This window comes from Elephas maximus, chromosome 24, assembly GCF_024166365.1.
Source record: "Elephas maximus indicus isolate mEleMax1 chromosome 24, mEleMax1 primary haplotype, whole genome shotgun sequence".
NCBI classification, from domain to species: Eukaryota; Metazoa; Chordata; class Mammalia; order Proboscidea; family Elephantidae; genus Elephas; species Elephas maximus.
In genome coordinates, this window is record NC_064842.1 from 48,325,186 (window position 1) to 48,352,694 (window position 27,509).

A 27,509-nucleotide genomic window follows, 5' to 3' on the forward strand; every position below is an offset into this window, starting at 1 on the left:
ATTACGAATAAGTAATAGCGATTATTATTAGGCCTTTCACAGTATCCGTGCTCAGAAACCGTGGCACCGTACAGACGAAAAGCCCAGTACCACAGTACCTAAAAGTGGCCACTGAAATTTAATGGACTCAGTGGAATTAACAAGTCTTGGTGTTACTTTTTATGACAATATTGAAATGGCAACTGATTTTATTAAATCTAAGTAAACACAAAACACAGCCATGTTACAAATACTGAGAGCGAATTGTTAATATTTCTTCAATTCTATTCTGAGGACCCTTGGCACTAGGTGAGTTGTGAAACTATTCAGTGTTCCTGGGTTTCTACATCTAAAATTCACTCCTCGGGGTAAAATGAAAAAATTTAAAAGGCAAGATGGAGTGGTTCAAAAAAAAAATTAAAGATATAAAGTATAAAGACATGTACAAGAATGCTAAAAATTAAAACTAGATTGGAATATTTACATGTTTTATTAAATCTGTACAATCAGTAATTATAATCAAATACACAATTATATACAAGGATTATATACATTTTGCCCAGACTTTTACATCACAGTAGTTTCCCCTAGAAATATTGCATACATTTATCACCAAACGATAAAATCCAACAACAGTAGTGTTACAGCACCTGTTAGTACAGACATCTTTTTCATAAATTACATCATAAGAAAATATACGGCTGTAAATTGGGCTTTTAAAAATGTCTTTTATAAAATCTGAACATACAATATTTCATTCACAGAATGTTTTTTGTTTTTTTTTTCTATGTTCTGACTGAAGCCTTGTGCATAAAACGACCGGCTGGAATATTTACTAAGTTCTCCCCCACCTCGCAAAAAGAATTATGAGTGCTACTTGAATTACTTATGCTGAGCTTTTTTTAACGATGAATTTGGCATGGGGTTTGGTAAGAGAACAAATGCTGGTTTTACTGTAAAAAGGGTTGTGTGATGGTAATTTAAATGTTTTAAAAATTTTCAAGAGAGTAATTATGTTAGAGAAGCTAAAATCAGAAACTGTCCATTTTCATTTTACTCTAATACTGTGAAGAAAAACTGAAATGTATGTCAAAAGATAATTTGTTCTGAAACAACTGTACTCTTGTTGGAAGCCTATTAAAGGTTAAAAAGAAGGGAGAAAAAAAAAAACCTACTCAACAAATTATCCTGCCCCAGACATGTCTAGTACATCACAATTCTTTCACACTTAAAACTTCAGGGGAAAAGTATTGCAAATTAGGGTCGAACATTTCAATGGACTTTTATAAGCAGAAAAGACTACAGCTATCTTATTTTTAGTAGGTAAACAAGTTAAGTTTCAAAACTTGAAAACACCTGAATTAAACACTTCCTCTAATATCGAACTTTTAACTTTCAGATAAAATCCTTGATTCCAAGTTTGTAAACATTATATAAATCCTTCTTAGTCAAACCATTTTATGGCTGTGGAGATCACTTCAGCTCAATCTTTAAGCAGTTAACATTTAACTGAGGTAGACCAGATGTTTCTAAATTCAGGGTCTCATAGAAACCCCTGAATCTTTAGGAAGCAAATAAAATGTCTAAAAAAGGTATTTTAAAAATAAAACATTTAAAAAAAAACTAATGCTGTTGGAATTTTTTAATGAACTCAAAAACTACTTCGTGGCAGTATGTCAGGTGAATAAATGTAGGATCAATTACAGTGTTGGGGTTTTGAAGTTGAACGTTACACCTTCATTTCTTAACTAGAGAAAAATCAAGTATAATTCCTTCTGAGTATTAAGTATAATTTGTTAATTTTTCTTTCTTGCTCTTTTTGTTTTGAAATTCACTTTTCTAAACAAGTGAACATTAGCTTCTAAACCTCAATGAAAGGCAACAGCTCCCCCTAATGGCCAAAAGAAGGGAGGGCGGCAGTAAACTGGCTTCTGTGTCACAAGATCCTTCATGCCATTAAGTTCTCTTTGTTGGGAAAAAATGTTATTTTGATAACTTAGAAAAGTAGATTTAGACAACAATGGCTTTGAGCGGCAAATACAAAAATCAAAGCAATGGATATAAGGCTTCTGTAATCAAAGTCTTAAAGGGACATCTGCTCCTTTTCACCAAGCCCCAGTCCTATAAATCAAGGCAAGTCAACTCATTAAGCTTCCGCTATTTTTGGCAGCTTTGCAATTAAGACAAACCAAGCACTGTATCTATCCTTCTTGACACGGTATGTATTATACTTCTATCATCTTACACCAAATTGCACATGCAAAGAGACTAAAAATATCCATTTTGGTGTCAGGTTTAATTAAGGGCCAATAAAGCTTGTATTTGTCTACTTCCCCCTCCCCCCCAAAGTGAATTCTCTATTAGATTACTCACAGACCCAATTTATGTTTAGCTGGAATTTCTGAAAGCAGCTATTTATCTCCTTATAAAAGAATTAAGTTTACCTGGGACCTAAGACATACTGTACATGAATATACATAACTACAATACAGCACTGCTGTTCTTTTAACAGCTCAATATACAGTTTAAGCTCAACAGTACCTCAGAATTGTGTTAGGAAGGGTTCCTGTGTAATGTAACGGGAAAGGAAAAGGAAATTAAGTCTCAAATATTCCTTTGGAGCTGATTCAGAGAAGTTAAAAAAAAATAAATAAAATGAGTAAAGCCATGATTTCAACTACAGGGTTGTCTGCAGATATTCACAACAACGTTTTTAAAACTTATATGTGGCCAGCACCAGACTGCCACAAAAAAATTTCAAAAAAAAGGAAAGAAAAAATTCTCATTAAGCTATGTTAATTGCTACTATGTAAGTTTCTTTTACACAAGTCACCATAGGCTAATTTTCAGGTTCATATCAGAAGGAAGAAAAAAAAAAGGCAAACCTAAAAACCATGATTCAACAGAAAATGTAACAGACTCCCTAGGTGCAACTTTAGAAACCAAAGTTTCAAAGGAAAAAAATCGTGAGTTACCCCAGGATTTTTAGATCACTACCACGGTTCCATCATGGCTTCGTAGGATAGAACAATGGAGCGAAATGTATTCAGCTGTTGGCAACGCAGGCCTTGTGGCTCAAATTGCTTACTAACCACGGGACGGAGCAAGGCTGACGGCTAGGGGTGACCGCCCGTGAGAGAAATGAATCGGAAAACTTTCATAATCCGCCCTACAAGGATATAGTGCTGAATTCCATTTCAGAGTGGTCATACCTTTCCCAACGGGAAGCTCATATCGCAACATTATAATTTCTCCCTTGCTCTGTTCTTCCAAAGCATTAAGTAACCAATTTCCACAACATATTATCTGACCTTTTTACCTGGTCCCACTGATTAGTCTTTACGCAGAGAGCACACAGAGAAAGTACACTGGCTTCACCTTTGGTTTAAATAAAAAGGACATTGGTAAGAGGGGGGAAAAATCAAGTCACCTTGATCGCTTGTCACTGAACAAAGAAAAGTGATGAGCAAAGACTGTTTTCACCATAAATGCATTTGCTTCATATCCACTTAAGTCACTTAAGAGTGATTTTATGAAGGCAGCATAACCAGGATGCCCACAGTGCTCAAGTCTCTTCCCAAAAGAGCCTCTAACTCAAAACAAGAAAGCCAAGCTTCCTTCAATTAGAAAGCTATACAAATTCCTACTCCCCACTCCACTATTACCCAAATTTGTTTCTTATCTATCTAGAAACTGCAGCAATCTGGTTCCCAAAAATGCCCAGTTAATGTTTCCCTAGCCTGAGGTGTTGCAGGACAATGCAATGCTGCCATTTGAAGGGGGAGCTGTGAGTTTCCATTTTTGATAGGGCAGTTGTAAACAAGGTCAATTCTAACACAACATTCTCTGGTTCCTACGAATGCTATCCCAGTCAGAATGTGGCTGCTCATCACCATACTCAACACCTCCCAGAAGAGAGCCTGTTTAGTATCGGGGTGTCTATTAACCACAGTTTACCTTTTCTTTTTAAATACCTACCACCAGGTTCCTTAATGAGTCATAGTTCATCCTTCTCCATCATTTCAAATGCTTCTATATCTTCATTCCAGTCTGCTAATATGGAGTCTATAGGCTGGACCTTTTTACCCCAGCTAACATTAGGATTGGCATCTTCCTCAGTTTCTGATTGTTCTTGAAGTTGGTTATCTAAATCTGTACATTCACCATCAAGACTTGTAGTCTCATGGTTTTCTGTGGGGTTAGAATTCTGTTCGGAAGGGGAGACGTTTGCAGCATTGTCCATCTCTGCTGGAGATGATGATTCTGACGATTCCGGGTGAGAGTTTAGAGAACTTTCCTCAGGAGACTCTGCACCAACCAAATCAGCCTCCTGAGAACTCGACGTAATCTGTTCAGCACTCTGATCCTGAGAATCGTGTTCAGAGGATGGTTGTTCTTCACTTTCCATTTCAGGATCTGTATAAAAAATAAGCAAACTTCACGCTACTTTGCCTCTGAAAAAATGTACTGTTACACTTTCAAAAGCATACTGATTTTTGCAATAAAATGAAGAAGTAAAAAAGTCAAGGTACATCATGTTACTGCAGAGCGGTGAACGTTAACACTGAAAATAAAAAAAGTCTTATAGATAATGCAATCACTTTTTTTGGATACTCATTTTGCAAAATGCGCCAGTAAATATACTTTTCTAAGTTGAAAGAAACGGCTCTAAAAACTGGTAAGACTATTAAAAATTGCCAAGAAATACACTAACAGTAAAATGCATATAAAATTGCAATTTACATCTAAAATTTATTAAATATTTACGTTCAGGAGAGCTTGTGCATGAGAACATACTAAAAGAATAAACTTTAAACAGTACATATCATTGCTATATTTTAAGATAATTGTATCTTCTGAAAAGTTAAATTCCTACTCAGTAAGCCAAGAAGATGCAGATAATACAAGATTTTTGGATGGTTATGGATATTAACGTGACTGATTAAATAAAATATTTTTGCAAAGAAGACCTGTGATTATTTACAAAATTTCTATTTCATTATTGTAGGTCTATGAATTTTTTAAGATATAGTCATTCTAAAATCCACTGAAGACTAAAAAGTTAGGCCTCTTGTAATGCACCTACAACGAAGCCACAAGGGACATTTTATTTAGGGTTGTCACAAGGAAGTGCTTCAAAAGCATTGGCCCTACCTGCTGCATCCTGCTCAGCCTCTGCCATGCAGTAAGTCAGCCAGAACCTACTGAGTGTCCACTGTGCGGCAGGCACTGTGCACGGTATGGGGAATAAAATGAGGAGCAAAAACGTACACTACACCTGCCCTCACGGGTGGTTGCAGATGGAGAGAAGAACTTTTCGAAATAATCACATGAAATAAATGGGAAACTGCAACTGTGACACGGATAATGAAGGAGACATATATATATGGTGTTGGGAAAGTTTATAATAAAGCAATTTGAGGGTTTCCTTCAGGAAGTGGCACGAGCTAAGATTTACAGGATAAGTAGAGTTCATTAGTAAAAGAAGGAAAGGAAGAGTACTCCAGGTAGAGGAAACAGAATATACAGAGGTACAAGGGCAGGAGGGAGCTCAGTGAGAATAAAAACAGTCAGAGATGTTACAGCAAAGAAAAAGACAAAAATGGTGAGAGAAGTGCAGAATCCACTGGTGGCCACACACTGGGAGGCTGTGTACGCCATATTACACAGTTTGGTCTTTTTCCTCAAAGAAATGGGAAATCATTAAAAACAGAGGCATAACATGATCCAATGTGCAATTTGAAAATATATCTCTGGCTAAAGGGTGAAGAACAGATAAGAGAAAAGCCAGAGAAGAGGCTACTACAGACTTCCAGAAATAATTATAACTGGGACTAAGATGGTGATAGGGAAGGTGGAAGTGGATGGATTTGCTTTTCATAAGTAAACATATGTCAAGGACTGAACTGTGTCCCCTAAAAATACGTGTCAACTTGGCCAGGCCAGGATTCCCAGTATTGTGTGTTTGTCCTCCACTCTGTGGTGTGCTGTAAATCTGAACCTCTATATGTTAACGAGGCAGCATCAGTGTGGGGGCGTATCTCGAGTCAGTCTTACAAGAGGGTGTGACTCAAGTCGCAGCCTTGCTTGAGTCATATCTTTTATCTTTTACAAGAGATAAAAGGAGAGAGAAGCAAGCAGAGGGGGAGGTACCTGACTACCACCAAGAAAGAAGAGCTGGAAGCAGAATGCATGCTTTGGACACAGGCAGGGTTCCCGTGCTAATAACGTCCTAGACTCAGGGGAAGGTTGAAGTCAGTACACATGGAGATCTCCATGGAGCGCTGGGCTCACAGATGTTAAAAGGAGACAAAGATCATTCCCCAGAGCCGACAGAGAGAAAGCCTTCCACTAAAGCTGTTGCCCTGAATTTGAACTTCTAGCCCCTAAATCATGAGAGAATAAACTTCTGCTTGTAAAAGTCATCCACTTGGGTATTTCTGTTATGGCAGCACTAGATAACTAGGACAATAGAACTAGAGATGGATTACATACATGGAGCCAGAGAAGGTGATAGTGGAGAAAGGAAGGGAGGTATAAAAGATGATTCCCAAGTTCCTGACTTCTGCAAGTGGATGGAGGTGGTGTTTTGTTCTTGTGGGGTTGTTCTGAGGGGGCTGAGGGGGAAAGGAAGACCATATGTATAGCACTGGCTGGTTGAGACTAAGATGCTTTTGAAAAATCAAAGAGGAGGTACTGAGTAGATAGTTGGATATTAAGGTCTGTTGCTCAGAGCAGAGAGGTTAGCACTGCTGATATAAATTTGTAGGTCATTTGTTAAGGGAGTAATCAAAGCCACAGGCATGAATGGGACTGCCCAGCCAGAGAGTAAAAAGGGCGTTTAGCTTGAGGAACTCCAATATTTAATGGCAAGGTAGAAGAGCAAAGGAACAGCCAGAAATAACAAACATATGTCCAGGAGAACACTGTGTTATGAAAGCTAAAAGTAAAGAGTTTTTCAAGAAGGAGGGAGTAGGCCAGAGGAGTCAAGTAAGATGAGGACTAGAAAACCCCCTCATATTAGTTTCTCATATGAAACTTATTGATGGCCTGAATGAGAGACAGCATGTCAGTGGAGTAAAGGGAAGCTAGATAGGGAATGATTAAAATTAACAGTCAGGAATAAGAACTGAACAGAAAATACAAATTATATAATTTTACATAAATGGAGAAACAAAGAATACTAATGCATACATAATTATGGAAACGGAAACAACGGATTTCTCCTAAGCACTTTAACTTTAAAAAGAGAAAGGTAAAGGTATATCATAATTAAGACCACTATACACAGATAAAGGAGCAACACGCTTCTGTAAAGATTACAGCCTTGGAAACTCTATGGGACAGTTCTACTCTGTCCTATAGGGTCACTATGAGTCGGAATGGACTTGGTGGCACAGAACAACAACATAAACGGATTAAGAACAAGCTTTATTTTTCTCCACCTAAGGTGCTATTTATTTTACTTACACCGCCTAACATGTTATATAGACTTTATGTAACACCATCTAACATGCATAGATTTGTTTGTGCAACCTCCCACGTCCCCCGTCACCTTTATTAGGGCAGGGAGTTTGTCTCTTTTGTGTGCCTTTGTTCCAGTGCCTGGAACAGTGACTGGCAAGTAGTAGGAAAAATAATTCACCCTGGGATAAATCTATTATAAAACCACAAAACCCGAAAAGTACGTGGGCATGCAGGAAGGCACAGGTGGGTATGTATGTATGCATACAGATTAGGTCGGAAGATCTGACCTGACCACGGATGTTTAAGTTCTCAGGGTTTGTTTTTTGTTTTTTGGCGGGGGGGCTGGGAGGGGGGTGTCAGGGGCATCCCACACATTTTCTCCTCTGAGCTTGTAGAAGGGGTGCATTTTATTGGATAGTTAGGGATACCATGGTAAGGTCCAAAGAAAAGAAAGTAGGGGGCTGGCTGCTTAAAGCTTATTTATGATAGGCTAACCTAAGTTCAAAGGAGATCAAAAAGAAAAGGAAATGGCATAGGGCTGTTTGCTCTAATAATAAAGATTGTGCTTTTGGCTAAAAATTCCTCTATGGCTACTTATTACACAACGTTATTTTGAAAATCTAGCTAATGCAATAGGATGAGAAGTAAAATAATCAGAGTAAGTATAGAAAATGGAAAGGTCAGATTATCTTTATTTGCAGATTATATACTTAAACTAGAAGCAACCTAATTAAAAAACAAAAAATACTATTAAAATTAATAAAAAATTTTGATAACCAGTTGCTGTGACCCAATGTGTGCCAGAGTAGAACTGTGCTCCACAGGGTTTCCAAGGGCTGACTTTCTGGAAGTAGATCACCAGGATTTTCTTCCAAGGCACCTCCGGATGGACTCAAATGTCCGACCTTTAGGTTAGCAGCCACGCACGTCAGCTAGCTGCAGCACCCAGGGACTCCAGGTATATGTTCTTGGATGGAAAGTCTTAATGTTAAAAAAAAAAAAAAAATTCCTTATTTATAAAACAAACATGTAATTATACAATTTCAAAATGAACCCCATTTCTATTTCTTCTTCTTTTTGGAACCAGGTACAATTTAAAATAAAGTTCCTATGGTTAAGTGCTTGCTTCCTAACCAAAAGGTCAGCAGTTCAAACCCACCAGCCACTCCGTGGGAGAAAAATGTGGCAGTCTGCTTCTGTAAAGACTTACAGCCTTGGAAACCCTATGGGGCAGTTCTACTCTGTCCTATAGTGTCGCCATGAGTTGGAGCTGACACGACGGCAATGGGTTTTTTGGGGGGGAGTTATGGAAGAATGACGGTATGAGTCAAAAATCGACCTAATGGCACCTAATAATAACATGGAAGAATGTACATCAAATAGAAGTCAAGAAATTCTGAAAAGAATCAGAGGTAACATCTGACATAACAGATAGGAAAATTATTCAAAATAGCAAGCTGACTTATTATTGGCACAGGAGTAAACAAATAAATCAGTGGAACAGAACATCAAGTCCAGAAACAGATGGTTTACTTAATAAATGGTGCTTAATAAGTGACGTTTCAGCTGGATAAAAAGTTAGACTCCTAACTTATATTAAAATAATAAATTCCACATGAATTAAAAACCAAATGTAAAAAATAAGATTATAAAAATTTCAGAAGAAAATTTAAGAAGACATTATGTAAAATACAAGGTAGTTGACCTTCTGAAGTAAGACAGGAGACTCTGGAGCCTTAAAGGAATTAATTAATATTTCTAAGTTCATAAAATTCTGAAGTAGATAAAAGTACCATAAAGTTAAAAGATGATAAATTGGAAAAATATTTTATATACATGCATATACAAGTAATAAAAAGGTCCTATAAATTATTTACAAAAATACAAAACTTATTTTAAAATGGCAAAACATATATAGGTAATTCAGAAAACAGAAAAAAAAAGAAATTTTATTTACAAAAGGAAATGTAAATGAGCCCAAGATACCATTTTCGCCCATTACTCATTGCCGTCAAGTCGATTCTGACTCATAGCGACCCTACAGGACAGACTAGAACTGCCCCATAGGGCTTCCAGGGAGCATGAAGTGGATATGAACTGCTGACATTTTGGTTAGCAGCCGAGCTCTTAACCACTGCACCACCAGGGCTCCTTTTCACCCATTAGCTTGGCAAAATTTTACAAGAGCAATATAATTCAGCTCTGACTGGAAAAAGAGGAAACGTGTACACTCAAATCTTGCTGGAAATGATGTGAATTGCTACAATCTTTTTGAAATGTAACCTGTAACATCTATTAAAATTAAAAAAGACTCATCTTTTCCCAAGCATTCCATTTTAGGGAATCTCAAAATTTCTAGAGAAGTAGAAGTATCAATATGTAAAAAGTTACGTAGAAGAATGTTTTCCAGACCATTGCTTGTAGTGGTAAAACAAAAACAGCAAACTGGAAATAGTTTAGATGCCTAATAATGGAATACGGGACAGTTCTACCCTCTCCTGTACAGTCACTATGAGTTGGAATCGAGTCCACGGCAATGGGTTTCCTAATAATGGGATAGGAGTCCTGGTGGAACAGTGGTTAAGCACTCAGCTGCTGACCAAGAGGTCAGCGATTAGAATCCACCACCATTCCAAGGGAGAAAGATGTGACAGTCTGCTTCTGTAAAGATTACAGCCTTGAAAACCCTATGGAGCAGTTCTACTCTGTCCTACAGGACTACAGGATCACTATGAGTCAGAATTGACTCCATGGCAATAAGTTTGGGGTTTTTTTTTTGGGGGGGGGGGTGGTTTATAATGGAATGGTTAAATAAATTATGGTATGGCCAAACTACTAAATATAGTTTAAAAGAATAAGCTATGCTATCCTGCTGGCTTGGAGGGATATGTTTAATATAGATTTAACTGTAAAAGGCAAGTTACTAAATCATGTATATAGATTAAAAAACCTATACTGTGAAAATATATAAAGCACAGAGAAAGGTATGAAAAAGTTACACACCAAAGTGTTAACAGTGGTTAGTTATCTCAGGAAGATGAGAGATTATTAAATTTTTCTTAATACATCTCAATTATTTGTTACAAGTTTAAAAGTTGTTCAAAAGATGGCAATGATCACTATATGAAACACTATATAAAGAAAAGTACCAAGGGCTGGTGAAATTGGAAGAGAGAGAGAGAGAGACAGAGGGAAAGGATTTCGAAGAAGATACTCATAGAAGAAATGTTTTTCATAGGCTTATGGAACTATAGAGCCAAGAAATGCACGCAACAATCAGGAAAGTAAAAATGGCAGAGAAATACAAAAAGGAAGAAGGCATTAGGGGCTGCCACATAAATCTTCCTTCCGAGGTCCCTATTGTCACCCATAGCTGAGTATCATAGACCTATGAGCATAACAACTACAACCTTAAATTCAGGAACGGTATAACAGAAACACAGAAAGCAAAGCAAGAATGGAGAAAAGCTCAAGATACAAAGAAAAAAAAAATTAGAAGTTTTAATATTCGGGATAGCTACTAAAAGGGAAAAGGGAACCTCGGCAAAGACTCAGAGAATGAATGTTTTAAAATCAATCATTCATTCATCTCTTCATTCAGCATTTACTGAGAGCAAGGAATATAGAAATGACAAACAGGTAAAGAACCATAATGTAATGTAAATATTATAGTAGAACTGTATTAAGAAGATGCCCTTATAAACAGGTAGGGCATAGGGGATTTTTAAGGCAGTGAAACCATTCTGTATGATACTGTAACGGTAGACATCCATTATGCATTTGTCAAAACCCATAGGGCCGTACAATACTGAGTGTGAACCTTAATGGAAACTATGGACATTAGTTAAAAATCATGTGTCAATATTTTCCATCAATTTTAACAAATGCACCATACTAATGTAGGATGTTAATAATAGGAGAAACTCTGTGTTTGGAAAAGAGTGTCAGAGTGCTCCTTGTACTTTTTGCTCAATTTTTCTATAAACCTAAAACTGCCATAAAAAAAGTCAATTAAAAAAAGAAAAAGAAATTCTTAATTTTACCCTGGAGAATAAGAGAAAACTTCATAGAAGATGGTATTTAAACTAGGTATATTTATTTTTTAGGATATTCAAATATTATTCAAATTGGAAAAGGGCTATGGGGGTGGAGATAGTGATTGATAAGGCATTTTCAGAAAGAGGGAAGAGATGTGAAAATGAAATACATGAGAAAGTATGACACAGAGAAGACAGAGCAGGTGTCAATTTTGCTAATAAACAAGAATGCTCCCAATGCCCGCCTCCAGGCAGAGGCCATCTGCATAAGTGCTACAACTTTTTTTCCTTAAAATCAAATCCTTTCCAACAGCAACCTAAGGGGTACAGCTACCCTCGACCAAGTTCGGTGGGGGATGATCTTAGAAAAAGTGACACTGCCTGACTTAAAGCTGGAGCAGTTCAAACCATGGGCCCTTTCTTTCTTCCATGGGACCCCATTCTCTCTATCTGCCTCTTTACTAGATGGACACATATATAGGAAAAAAAAATATATATATATAGGAGAAGCGCTGAAAACATCTGTCTCTAGCCTGAGCCTGTAAGGCACGGCAGGCCTCCATCAAATGTCACAAGGATGAGAATGTACTGGAACTTAAAAATGCTGATTTTTTTTTCCCCTTGAGAAATGATACTGAGAAAATGAAACTGACCCTTAATTGTAAGATGCTGTAATATGGATCTAAAGGTAGCAACACACTGCTTTGTGTGTGTGTGTGTGCGTGCGTGCGCGCAAGGTTGTAGTTATTATTAAGAACATTTACATAGTCCTGAAAGTTTGGAAAGAGGAACAATATGAGAGAGGATATTAAAAATTCTGTTCAACAACAAACTGGATAAATTAACTTTTAAAGGAAGCGTGACTGGTTTGACCTGAGGAGGCAACATGACCACTGGATAAATTACTCAGGCTTTAGCTTCTAAAGAGTTATGTGTAGTAAGATACCTAAGAAAATTTGCTAGCAGTTAGGACTGTTCCAGAAATACCTATACTCTTGGCTGGCATTTATCATCAAAGGAAGTTGGGAGTGGGGTGGGGACTTGTTTTGGGGGTTTTATTTTTCTGTACAGTCATACCTCAGAAATACTGTGAGTTCAGTCCCAAGCCACTGCAATAAAGTGAGTATCACAAAAAAGTGGGTCCCATGAATTTTTTGGTTTCCCACTGCATACAAAAGTTATGTTTACACTATACTGTAGTCTATTAAGTATGCAATAGGATTATGTCTAAAAAAACAATGTACATACCTTAATTAAAAAATACTTTATTGCTAAAAAATGCTAACCATCATTTGAACCTCCAGTGAGTCATAACGTTTTTGCTGGTGGAGGGTCTTGCCTCGATGTTGATGGCTGTGGGCTTATCAGTGTGGTGGGTGCAACTTAACGTAAGACAACAATGAAGTTTGCTACATCAATTGACTCTTCCTTTCGTGAAAGATTTCTCTGTAGCATGCAATGCTGTTTGACAGCATTTTACTCACAGCAGAACTTCTTTCAAAATTAGAGGCAACAAGAGACAGAAAGGGCCACATGAACCAGAGACTACATCATTCTGAGACCAGAAGAACTAGATGGTGCCCAGCTACAACCGATGACTGCCCTGACAGGGAACACAACAGAGAACCTCTGAGGGGGCAGGAGGGCAGTGGGATGCAGACCCCAAATTCTCATAAGACCAAACTTAATGGTCTGACTGAGACTAGAAGGACCCTGGTGGTCATGACCCCCAGACCTTCTGTTGGCCCAGGACAAGAACCATTCCTGAAGTCAACTCTTCAGACATGGATTGGACTGGACAATGGGTTGGAGAGGGATACTGGTGAGAAGCAAGCTTCTTGGATCAGGTGGTCACTTGAGACTATGTTGGCATCTCCTGCCTGGACGGGAGATGAGAGGGTGGAGGGGGTTAGAAGCTGGGGAAATGGACACAAAAAGAGAGCGTGAAGGGAGAGAGTGGGCTGTCTCATTAGGGGGAGAGTAATTGGGAGTGTGTAGCAAGGTGTATATGGGTTTTTGTGTGAGAGACTGACTTGATTTGTAAACTTTCACTTAAAGCACAAAAAAAATTATTAAAAAAAATTTAGCATGATTAAAAGAAACTAAATATTTACCAAAAAATTAGAGGCAATCCTCTCAAACCTTGCTGCTGCTTTATCAACTAAGTTTTTACATAATATTCTAAATCCTTTGATGTTATATCAACAATGTTCACAGCATCTTCACCAGGAGCAGATTTCAAGAAACCACTTTCTTTGCTCATCCATAAGAAGCAACTCCTCATCCCTTAAAAGTTTTATCAGTCACATCTTCAGACTCCACTTCTAATTCTAGTTCTCTTGCTACTTCCACCACATCTGCAGTTACTTCCTCCACTGAAGTCTTGAACCCCTCAATGTCATCTATGAGGGTTGGATCAACTTCTTCCAAACCCCTGTTAATGTTGATATTTTGACCTCCTCTCACGAATCGTGAATGTTCTGGATGGCATCTAGAATGGTGAATTCTTTCCAGAAAGTTTTCAATTTACTTTGCCCAGATATTATCAGAGGAATCACTCTCTGTGGTACCTATAGCCTTACGAAAGGCACTTAAATAATAATATTTGAGAGTTGAAATTACTCCTTGATCCACGGGCTGCAGAATGGGTGTTCTGATAGCAGGCATGAAAACAACATTAATCTCCTTGCACATCTCCATCAGAGCTCTTGGGTGACCAGGTGCACTGACAATGAGCAGTAACATTGTGAAAGAAATTCTTTTTTCTTAGCAGTAGGTCTCAACAGCAACAAAAAACAAACCTGCTGCCATCGAGTCAATTCTGACCACAGCAACTCTACAGGACAAAGTTAAACTGCCCCACAGGGTCACAACAGTGTGCTTAAAATATTCAGTAAACCATGCTGTAAAGAGATGTGCTGTCATCCAGGCTTTGTTGTTCCATTTATAGGGCACAGGCAGAGCAGATTTAGCACAATTCCTAAGGACCCTAGGATTTTCAGAAAGGTAAATGAACACTGACTTCTACTTAAAGTCACCAGTTGCGTTAGCCCCTAACAAGAGAGTCAGCCTGTTCTTTGAAGCTTTGAAGGCAGGCATTGACTTCTCTCTAGCTATGAAAGTGTTAGATGGCATCTTCTTCCAATATAAGGCTGTTTCCTCTACACTGAAAATTGGTTGTTTAATGTAGCCACCTTCATTAATTATCTTCTGGATAACTTATCCAGATCTTCTGGACAACTTGCGGCAGCCTCTACATCAGCATTTGCTGCTTCACCTTGCACTTTCATGGTATGGAGACAACTTCTTTCCTTAAACCTCATTAACCAACTTCTGCTAGCTTCAAACTTTTCTTCTGCAGCTTCCTCACCTCTCTTCGCTTTCATAAAATTGAAGAGAGTTAGAGCCTAACTCTGGATTAGGCTTTGGCTTAAGGGAATGTTGTGGCTGGTTTGATCTTCTATCCAGACCACTACAACTTCCTCCATATCAGCAATAAGGGTGTTTCGCTTTATCATTCATGTGTTCACTGGAGCAGCACTTTTAATTTCCTTCAACAACTTCCTTGGCATCCCCAAATTGGCTGTTCGGTGCAAGAGGCCTTGCTTTTGGCCTGTCTCAGCTTTCGACATGCCTTCTTCACTAAGCCTAATCATTTCTAGCTTTTGATTTAAAGTAAGAAGATGTGTGACCCTTCCTTTCACTTACGCACTTAGAGGCCACGGTAAGGTTATTAACTGGCTAAATTTCAATACTGCCATGTCTCAGGAAATAGGGAGGCCCACGGAGAGGGACGGAAGGGGGAACAGCCAGTTGGTGTTAACATTTTGTCAATTAAGTTCGTCATCTTACATGGGCACGGTTCATGGCACCCCAAAACAATTACAACAGTAACAGTAAGATCACCATAACAGACAATAATAATGAAAAAAGTGTGATGTATTTTGAGAATTACCACAATGTGACACAGAGACACAAAGTGAGCACATGTTGGAAAAATGGCTCTGACAGACTTGCTTGATACAAGGTTGCCGTACACCTTCAATTTGTAAAAAATGCAGTATCTACAAAGCGCAATGAAACAAGGTATGTCTGTATTAATACGTGGAAAGAAGTCAGTAGTGCTATGTGACTTTATTAGAAAAAAAATTGGTAATTGTGAAATGAGTTTTGGGAGGGCAATCTGGAGGACATTTTACTGGCACTTTCCTTTATATAGGGTTTATACAGGATAGTTGCTATCTTTTGAACAACTTTTAAACTTGTAACAAATTATTCACAGATGTATTAAGAAAAAATTAATAATCTCTATTTATCGGATGTTATTATTTGGTAGACTTATTAAAAAAAAAAACAACCCTACACAGTACTCTTAGTGGTACAAAATGGCGGACACATAATTGGGAGAAAAGCAGTGCCTTCTTGACCTTGCTCAGTCTCTCAAAATGCAGCCGCATCACAATCACCTGGGATGCCTGTTCAAAATTTCAGATTCCTATCTCCCACCTTTTGAGATTCTGATTCAATACTCTGGAGTAGGATTTAGGAAGCTATACTTCTAAGAAATACTCTAGCTGATCCTGCTGCAGGTGAGAAACACTGATACATGAGTAATGGTACAGGACAAATTAATGATAACATTAACTCCTTAGAATATTTTCCTAAATGAATAAAGTAGCTGATCTCCTAAAACGATTATCACTGATCTTGCTACGTTGATAAATATTAATAATTTGTCACTGATTTAGCTAATAATAAATCCATACAGTTCTCAAAAATGCTATTACAAAAAGGGGGATTTTCCAAGCTGTTTTATCAAAATATCATTCTATATCAGGATCACATTTCAATAAATTCAGACTATGAAAACCACTTAAAAGTATATTTTAAATAATGCCATTTTACTGCAAGGTCATTCAGAAAACACTGTCCAAAGAATTTTTTTTCCTAGTAGAATTCCCCATTTCCCATATTCCTTCTCTGGCATGGGAAGGACATGCATTACCATAATCTCTTAATCCTAACTCCACCTCCTTCCCTCCCCCACCCCACATATGATGTTAAAACAAGTCAATGTTTAAAGTATTTTCCATTGTATTCAACACAAAAGTGATAAATGCCCAAACGACATCTATGTGACAATGACTCCTGCGTGGAAATGGGCTAGTGAATTCATCTATTACATGAGACATATAATTGATAGAATTTTTGTTATGAAAGGATAAAGAATTATTATTATGGGACAGCTGACCAGACATGAAAATAATCTAATTACATTATACCAAATATTATTATGGTATCTATCCACTGAAACAAAATTATATATATGTATATATATACATACACATACATATATACACACATATAACTTAAGGTTTATTGCAAGATACTTACTACTATTAATAATGTAGTTTGGAATCATTTTACCTTTTAATATTGCTGCTGAAATTCCAATGGTAGCACAGAGTAGGGGGAAAAAAGCAAAGGCATTAAAGAGTTACATGAAATAATAATTCGCCTACATTTGATGTGTCTAAACGCATATATGTAGGAAAGAAGATCTGAATTTAGATCAAGGGCCCAGAGAAAATGAAACTAAGCATATAGGAGGATGTAAGACTAGAAAACCTCTAGATGATGTTCTGTTTCCATCTATACATCCCAAAATACATACATCCTACTCACTTACTCCATTCCTCTTAAATTGTTGACATTTGAAAGAATCTCAAAGAAGAATAAAGCAATACAAGAAGACAAGACCAATCACTAATTAGGCTAGCACTAGGTAATCACTAAACACTTGTTTCTTTTTTAAGATGTCCCACTTGGAAGTATACTGACTGAATCAGTTTTCCTACATATCTATCAAACACCCTGAGGATATAACAACCCTATACAAATTACACCACTTTATCTCCTTAAGGCAGATGGGAGGAGTACTGTGTTCTCTGTAAGTGTCTCTAGTAGATAAGAAAGGCTGCTACCACAAGCAGTACCACAGTCTATGCTTGATGGTTCACTTTCCTATATTTCTGGGTGGAAACTGTAAAAGAATACCACTAAGACCTCGCATTTATATAGTAATTTGGGTTTTAAAGAGCATTCAAACTGATAAACAATTTGGCCTGGAGAGCACTATGTATTCTCATGAATTAAGCATACTGTCTTGTTCTTCAGACATCAGCCACTTGTAACTCTTGTTACTTATAAATACAGTCGATTCTCGTTATTAGTGGTAGTTATGTCCTACAAGGTGGCCACAAACAATGACTTAGTGAATACTGAAACACTGCTCCCAGGGGAAATAAACGGTTAGGTCCCTGTGAGCCTCTAGTCACAACATTTTAATAAACTGATCAATACATTACCTTGCTTTATGTGTGTTTTTGTTTAAAGACGCCTTACTTATACATACTGCGATTCTTTAACACCGAACTCACAGCCAACAGCACTATAACTCGTGCCTGAATGAAGCTTATCTAACACACGTATTTTCTCCATAAGGCACATCACAGCCTTCTTGTGCTAAGGAACACTAGGAAAGCACTTCAGCACTATGCTTAGGGGCCGTTTCAAACGATGAAATCACCAACAAAAAACACAAAAATGGGAAAAAGCGGGCACTAAACAGACCACAAAAAAGACACCTGTTTACAGTATGAGAGCTGAAACAAGAAGGCAGAATGTCGCCTTGTTCAACTTCAGCTTGGAACACGTGAAAGTGGCGGCTCAAATTTCCCTCCACTCCGTGCATATCAGTGAACGACTATGAAAGTGCTACGAGTGTTGATCTGGGGTTACAAATACATTTTGGTGAGCAGGCAACTCTAAATACGGAATCTGCGAATAATGAGGATCGACTGTACCTATGCACTTTGATCTCAACAGGGAGATTTCTAATGTCTTAACCAAAACAATGGTCACTTGATGACAGGTGGCCTGGTGAGAGTCAACTATTATTGTATTGTATATAACATCATTCAATCTCTTATTCCTTATAAAATGTAAGCTGCAGTATCAGTAAAATTGAATACTGTAGATCTCAGGATGTTAAAGCTATTTTCTTGATCTAGTTCCTTGTATTATTATCACTGGGCAGAATCATGGTAAAATTACATATTAAAATATAAGTCTAAAAAATCCTAAGTTGGCAAAGCAAAATAAATATTTTACTATTCATACCCAAAAAAAAAAAAAATTTTGAAACCATCTTCTTAAAAAAAAAAGGAAACCTTGGTGGCAGAGTGGTTAAGAGCTACGGCTGCTAACCACAAGGTCGGCAGTTTGAATCCACCAGGCACTCCCTGGAAACCCTATGGGGCAGTTCTCCTCTGTCCTATAGGGTCGCCATGAGTCAGAATCGACTCATATAAAGTTACATATTAAAATATAAGTTTAAAAAATCCTAAGCTGGCAAACAAAGCAAAATAAATATTTTACTATTCATATCCAAACGGACAATAATTTTGAAACCATCTTCTAAAAATACTGCTTATTTTACCAGTGAACCAAAAAAAAAAAAAAAAGATAACTCGTTTTTGTTATCAAACCACTAAAATTAATGCTAAGCTGCATAAAAAAAAACAATTTTTTTTCCACCTTACCTCGCTCTTTTGCTTTATCAGAAAGGAGGACTTCCACCTCCTCATATTCCCGGATGGCATCCAGAATGATACTTCCTTCTTTGCTGAACAAGAAGAGCATGGGGATCTTGATGTCATCCGTGTCCTTTCCATCCCCTGCCATCTGGAACAGAGGGGCAGTATCACTGCTGCTCCCCTCATTATCATCTAGCCAGAAAATGAACACAGCAAGCAGAAAAATATTTGTCCATTAAAAAAAAAAGCTATCTTTACTGATTACCTATGATGGCATACTAACTTGGATTAAATTGTTACATCACAGGATATAACCTTAATTTTACATATCAAAAACTATAAAAACAGGCACATTTTTTGGACCTCATAATTTTACTGCTACAAATTTATCCTAAGGAAGTAACTGAAAAGAGGCAAAAGGCTCTACACCCTACAGTTTACTGGCGTGTTATTCATAATTGTGAACAACTGTAAAGCATTATAATTATAATGAACTACTTGATACAGAGAAAAACATGACTATATGATATTACAGGAACAAAGTAGAATGCAGAATTCTATAATTATGACTGTAAAACTTTCATATGCTTATGAAAATGCCTAGAAATGGAAAAATTCAAAGACTTAGATTATAGTGACAGAACTATGGATGGATTTTAATTTTTGTCATTGTTTAAGATTTCTAACAGCATAATAATATATGCTGTTATAAGAATAGTTACGACTCCAGTGATTTTTCTTTTTAAGCTGAATTAAACAGTACTGTTGTTTTACATTGGCTAAATAATAGTACTAAAATCCATAGCCATCGAGTCGATTCTGACTCATAGCAACCCTACAGGACAGAGTAGAACTGCCCTACATTGTTTCCAAGGAGCGGCTGCCAACCTTTTGGTTAGCAGTTACAGCTCTTAATCACTAACACCACCAGGGTTTCCACTATGCCACCAGGGTAAATAAGCAGGGTAGGACTGATTATACTGTTTTACTGGAGATGTCAATCACATTTACTACTATCTCACGTGCCAGTCTCCTTGGAGAACCTGCCTGCCCTGTCTCAGAGAGTTCGCTCTCATAGGCCCCACTAAGTGGAGAACACAATGCATGACCCACCTCTTAGCAGTAACTTATTAGACAAAGGATGGCTACGTGACCCAACGTGGGCAATCAGTCTCTGTGGGGACCTGGAACTTGCACAGAGAAAGGCCATTTCAGTTAGCTATGATGCTGGTCCAGTAAGTAAGATAGACTCAGGGCTGGGGCTAAAATTTTGGAATGGGCATTTTGGACCCGATGAACAAAGAGAGTCCACCCAGAGAGAGAGAGAGAGAAAGATGTGAAAACTGTTAGCTATCATGGTTCCACATCTACTTCCTGGCGAGGATCAGTTATATTTAATCAATGATATAATCCATTTCCTTATAATAAACATATATACCTCCCTTCTTAAACCAGCTTAAGTAAATTACTATCTTTTAAAGCCAAATGATTTCTAAGGTAATTTGTACTTCTAGTACTTGTAATAAAAAACTAAGGCCTAATTTGGTCATTTATACACAATTAAAACCAGTAAAAACAACAGAAAATATTTATCAAAAATGAAAAATTTAGCAGAAAAGTTACAACACAAGAAAATATACCCTTAAAAAATATATTTTCTGAGAATGAGGACCATTGCCTCTTACTTATTTACTTACTTACACAGAACCCAGTACAGGATGGTGCATCTAATTAGTTACTAAAGGAAACATTTTAATGACCCACTTTGTATACTATAGAATATCCTGAGGATTTGACTTCACTGAAAAATAGAAAAAATCTAAAATATTCCACAAGGAAAAAAGAGTCTAAAGGAAAGTGCTGATGCATATGTTCCAGACTTTATTTTTACATTTTAAGGTCTCAACGATAAGAAGATAATCAAAATGACAGTCATGGCAAGATAGTAAATTTCTCAATAAAAATAATCTCAGTTTAGAAAATAACTGAGGATAAAGAGGATGACTTAAGTCAGGGGTTGGCAAATTTTGACCAGATAGTGAATATTTTAGGCTTTGAGGGCCATCCGTTCTTTGTCACAACTCAACATCCATGTTGTAGCTTGAAAGCAGTCACAGACAATACACAAATGATTCAGCGTAGCTTTGTTAAAATGAAACTTTTATTTACAAAAACAAGCAGTGAGCTGGTTTTGGCCCAGTGGCTCTAGTTTGCCAACCACTGATTTAAGTTATTAAAAAGAATTTTTCATAATACTTACCCAATGAAATATATGTATCATTCAATCAACATTGGAGTGCCCATATGGGATAAGCAAAAGGAATAGTAAATAATTTTTCACTGAAATAAGTCTTAATATTTTTTAAATGTCTTAATTTTTATTTATCCTCAACTCAGAAAGGAAATCTATACTAAAAAAAAAAAAAATCCGAAATGGATGTTCTCCGCGAGAGAAGCTATACAGAAGAAACACCTTCACAATCAGGGTGTGATCCCAGGTACTCCAGTTCTTTCTAAATGCAAACTCTTACTATTAAAAGCATAGAAAATATATATTTACCCTTGATACTCATGGCCTGCTTATCATGATGTAAGTGATTTTCTATGAGAGATGAAAATGTAAAGCCCACAGGCTAAAATATACAGGCGAAATGATTTAAAGGCGACAATTTGTCATTTTAGTGGAAAAAGACCCAAGGGGACAAAAATCTGCTAGTAACTAGTGTTTATACACATGATGTGTCAGATACTATGCAAAGAAATTCTATATATATGTACACACACACACATATAATCTTTTAACCTTAAATCAAAAAAAAAAAAAAAAAAACACCAAACTCATTGCCATCAAATTGATTCTGACTCATAGTGACCCTACAGGACAGAATAGAGCTGCCCCAGAAGGTTTCTAAGGCTGTAATCTTTATAGAAGCAGACAGTCACATCTTTCTCCCAAGACATAGCTGGTAGGTTCAAACTGCTGACCTTTTGGTTGGCAGCCGAGTGCTTTAACCACTGTGCCACTAGGGCTCATTGTACCCATATTACTGTCCTATAATTAAACTATTTTCATTAAAATAAAAACTCTATAGGACAGGGTACAACTGCCCCCACAGGATTTCAAAAGCTGAAGTCTTTATAGAAGCAAATTGCCACATCTTTCTCCTATGGAGCAGCTGGTGAGTTCGAACCACTGACCTTTCAATTAGCAGCTGAGTGCCTCACGACTATGGCACCAGGCTCCTTACAACCACCTAAAGATACTTATTACCATTTTCACTGGAGTTCAAAACATATCCTACCAAATGAAAGAAACTGAAGCTTGCTCAAGGTCACACAGAGATTTTGTGGCAGAGCCAGGAACTGCACACAGGTGTGTCTGACTCCAAAGCCCACATCTTTGCGGAGAAAATGGAAATTTTCAATGGCTCCCCACTGGAGGTGGCAGAGTGTATTCCCTGCCCTCGGGGAGCTTTGGATCTCAAGGGCACATTTTCTTACGTGTGGTATTGGGTGTTTTTATCATTCGCCCACGTCCCACCCTCATACCTGATCCTAAGTATTTTTATTGGCATTAATATACAGAAAATCAAACCTAGGCTTTCAAAAGATATTAGATATGTAGAAATTATTAGAGAGTCATCGGGTTACCTATCCTTGAGTTGTCTAGGTGAAGTGAAAATAATATGACAAACCTTTTGATAAAATTTTTTAAAAGGAAAAATTCTAAAAATTATCTCCTCCACAATGACATGGAATATTACTTACCAATAACAATGCCGCCAATGGCTCCAGCATTCTGGATGTTGCGTGCCTTTTCTGCAAACATGCACTGTCCTCTTTGTATCAAAGCAATTTTTCCCACCACTGCCTCGGGGTTAGTAAGTTCTGAACAACCATTGTATGGTTTACTGCTTGCAACAAATCCTCTTGTCTGTCAGAAATGAAAATAACTTAAATATTCTTTTACTTCTCAAATCACTATCTAGTCATATCGAACTTCAGTATCTAGAGCTTTAAAGGAACCAGAATTCATTTATTTTCTGTGATAACATATTCAATATACATTTAACTTAAATTTTTGTTGTAAACATTTTGCGTATTATGGTACCCAACCAATATTTCCATTATGCTTTATGGTTTATAGAACGCTTTTACATAAATTACTAACCCTGATCTTTAAAATAACTCTCAGGTATTATTTCCATTTTATACATGGGGAAACTGAGTCTCAGTTTACATAATTTGCTCAAAGACATAATGCTAGTAAATGGTAAAGTTGGGACCTGTTGGCAGATTCACTACATACTCAAGCCCACTTATGACAGCTGGGAATCATTTTTAAACCATCATTATTGCACCAATCAAAACGAGAAGAAACAGCTGTAAACATCCATTAATGATCAGAACCTGGAATGTACAAAGTATGAATCTAGGAAAATTGGCACTGTCAAAAATGAAATGGAACGCACAAACATCTATATCCTAGGCATTAGTGAGCTGAAATGGACTGGTACTGGCCATTTTGAACCAGACAATCATATAGTTTACTATGTGCAACTTGAAGAGGAATGGGGTTGCATTCATAGTCAAAAAGAACATTTCAAGATCTATCCTGAAGTACAACGCTGTAAGTGATAGGATAATATCCATACATGTACAAGGAAGACCAGTTAATATGACTATTATTCAAATCTATGCACCAACCACTAAGGCCAAAGATGAACAAACAGAAGATTTTTACTAGCTGCTGCAGTCTGAAATTGACTGAACATGCAATCAGGATACAATGGTAATTACTGGTGATTGGAATGCGAAAGTTGGAAACAAAGAACAAGGATCGGTAGCTGGAAAATATGGCCTTCGTGACAGAAACAATTTTGCAAGACCAACGACTTCTTCATTGCAAATACCTTCTTTCACCAACGTAAATGGCAACTATACACATGGACCTCGCCAGATGGAACACACAGGAATCAAACTGACTATATCCGCGGAAAGAGACGATGGAAAAGCTCAATATCATCAGTTAGAACAACATCAGCAGCCAACTGTAGAACACACCATCAGTTGCTCATATGCAAGTTCTGGCTGAAGAAAATCTGAACAAGTACACGGGAGCCAAAATATGACCTTGAGTATATCCCACCTGAATTTAGAGACCATCTCAAAAATAGATTTGACACACTGAACACGAGTGACTGAAGACCAGACGAGTTGTGAAATGACATCAAGGACATCATACATGAAGAAAGCAAGAGGTCACTAGAAAGACCAAGATGGATGTCAGAGGAGACTCTGAAACTTGCTAACAAACATCGAGCAGCTAAAGCAAAATAAAGAAATAATAAAGTAAAAGAACTGAATGGGAGATTTCAAAGGGCGGCTTGAGAAGACAAAGTAAAGATTATAATGACATGCACAAAGAGCTGGAGATAGAAAACAAAAAGGGAAGAACATGCTTGGCGTTTCTCAAGCTGAAAGAACTGAAGAAAAAACAACGCAGGAAGTATCAAAAGAAGATGGAAGGAATACTCAGAGTTATTATACCAAAACGAATTAGTCGATGTTCAACATTTCAAGAGATAGCATATGATCGGAAAGCAATGGTACTGAAGGAAGAAGTCCAAGCTGCTCTGAAGACACTGGCGAAAAACAAGGCTCTAGGAATTGACAGAATATCAATTGAGATGTTTCAACAAACGGATGCAGCACTGGAGGTGCTCACTCGTCTATGCCAAGAAATATGAAGACAGCTTCCCGGCCAACTGACTGGAAGAGATCCGTATTTATGCCTATTCCCAAGAAAGGTGATCCAACCGAATGCAGAAATCATAGAACAATATCATTAATGCCACACACAAGCAAAATTCTGCTGAAGATCATTCAAAAACAGCTGCAGCAGTATATCGACGGGGAACTGCCAGAAATTCAGGCTGGTTTCCGAAGAGGACGTGGAACCAGGGATGTCATTGCTGATGTCAGATGGATCCTGGCTGAAAGCAGAGAATACCAGAAGGATGTTTACTGTGTTTTACTAACTATGCAAAGACATTCGACTCTGTGGATCATAACAAATATGCATAACATTGCGAAGAATGGGAATTCCAGAGCACTCAATTGTGCTCATGAGGAACCTTTACATAGATCAAGAGACGGCTGTTCGGACAGAACAAGGGGATACTGATTGGTTTAAAGTCAGGAAAGGTGTGCGCCAGGGTTGTATCCTTTCACCATACCTATTCAATCTGTATGCTGAGCAAATAATCCGAGAAGCTGGACTATATGAAGAGAACGGGGCATCACGATTGGAGGAAGGCTCATTAACAACCTGCATTATGCAGATGACACAACCTTGCTTGCTGAAAATGAAAAGGACTTGAAACACTTACTAATGAAGATCAAAGACCACAGCCTTCAGTAGGGATTGCACCTCAAAGCATCTCAATGTAAAACAAAAGTCCTCACAACTGCACCAATGAGCCACATCGTGATAAACGGAGAAAAGACTGAAGTTGTCAAGGATTTCATTTTACTTGGATCCACAATCAACACCCCTGGAAGCAGCAGTCAAGAAATCAAACAACGTACCACATTGGGTAAATCTGCTGCAATGGACCTCTTTAAAGTGTTGAAAAGCAAAGATGTCACCTTGAAGACTAAGGCGCGCCTGACCCAAGCCATGGTATTTTCAATTGCATCATATGCACGTGAAAGCTGGACAATGAATAAGGAAGACCAAAGAAGAAGTGACGCCTTTGAATTGTGGTGTTGGCAAGGAATACTGAATACACCAAAAGAATGAACAAATCTGTGTTGGAAGAAGTACAACCAGAATGCTTCTTGGAAGGATGGCGAGACTGTGTCTTACATACTTTGGACATGGTGTCAGGAGGGGGCAGTCCCTGGAGAAGGACATCATGCTTGGCAAAGTACAGGGTCAGTGGAAAAGAGGAAGACCCTCAATGAGGTGGACTGACACGGTGGCTACAATTGGCTCGAGCATAACAACGATTATAAGGGTGGCGCAGGACCGCGTAATGTTTCGTTCTCTTGTGCGTAGGGTCGCTATGAATCAGAACCGACTTGATGGCACTTAACAACAACATTGACTGGAAATTTTTTGAGAAAAAAGGAAAAAAATTGGATTTAGTCTATGTGAAACTGCAAGCAATTCTTCTTCATAGAAAAATTCCATCTATCAGAGAATTGAGTTTTTAAAAGCTGTTAATTAGTGTAAAGATGTTTTAATATGCCTAAAAAAAAAAAAAAAAATTTTTTTTTTTTTTTCTCTCCTAGAATGTAAACTCCATGAGGCATGGATCTTCATTGGTTTTGTAAACTGATACATACCAAGCACCTAAAACAGTGCCTAGAATATAGTAGAAATTTAATAGTTACTGAATCAGTCAATCTACAGACTTTCCACACAGCTTCAAAATACATACTGGGAAATAAAGCTCAATGAAGGGAAACAGAGTAGAAAGAGGGTTGGCCTTAGATTGTCAAGATACTTGGGTTCTGGTCCTAGCTCTACAACTAATTAGTTGCCTCAGGGTCCCATGCTCCCCAAAGGCACTTTAGCCAGAGCACCTGTGCCTTTAGGTGTTTTGTACATTAAGTTTCTGAGTTAATGTTCAAAGAAAGGCTTCTAATAGAAAGTCTGAAAGCCATTTTTAGATAAAGGTACTAAATTATAGGAGAGACCAAGAAATTAGTATGTGAATATTTTAAATACAACTCTATAAGCAAATTATACACATACATTATGACTCAAAGTTTTCAAGATACACTTGTACTTTTTATCTGCTTAATCCAGTAGACTGAATACTTAAGACTTTAAAAAATCAATTAAAACTACTAAATTAGAGAAGAGACTAAGAAATTAGGACAGTATTGGAACAATATTTTAAATTCAATTTCAACAGCATATTGTAAGTGTACACACCTCTTTATGTTTCGACAGATCCAGCCCAAACTGAGCTGGCCCAGCTGTTAATACCACTCTGCCAAAGAACGGGTGGGAAACAATCTGCACGGCTCGTGGAGGAAGCTGCTGTTCTTTCTGTTGCTGACTGGACAGCTCAATCATCTCCTGCATGAACCTCAACCCATCTTCTGCATCGACTGAACTCGCAGCCTACAAAAAGAAACAGATTAATTTTATTTTTCCTTTCTGGAAACTTTCACCAACTTTTTAAATTTCCTATATACTATTGTTCTATAGATTTCTACTCTCAAATCTCTCCTTTCAGTTTAGGTCCCTATCAAATATTTAAATATTACTTCCAGAAATTATATTTATGAAAATAGTTTACATGCCATTTTATCAGTGTCTCTTTCACTATTCTATAGATCACTTTTGATACATATTAAGCACTGGGCTTCTACTAAGTGTCCAAATGCTCTCTTCACTTGTTTTCTCACT

General features: G+C 37.5%; 1 protein-coding gene across 2 annotated transcripts in view; it reads right to left on the reverse strand.

Moving 5' to 3' along the window:
- Positions 1-437: 437 nt before the first annotated feature.
- The window catches only part of EDEM3 (ER degradation enhancing alpha-mannosidase like protein 3), a 76,220-nt gene continuing 49,148 nt past the window's right edge, over positions 438-27,509 (reverse strand). For both annotated transcript variants that reach the window (XM_049868112.1, XM_049868111.1), the window contains exons 17-20: positions 27,030-27,221; positions 22,850-23,015; positions 19,088-19,273; positions 438-4,395 (exon numbers count right to left, since the gene is read on the reverse strand). In XM_049868112.1, coding sequence (XP_049724069.1) covers positions 3,977-4,395; positions 19,088-19,273; positions 22,850-23,015; positions 27,030-27,221 — 963 coding nt within the window. In that variant the 3' untranslated portion in view covers positions 438-3,976. The remainder of the gene's footprint in view (positions 4,396-19,087; positions 19,274-22,849; positions 23,016-27,029; positions 27,222-27,509) is intronic.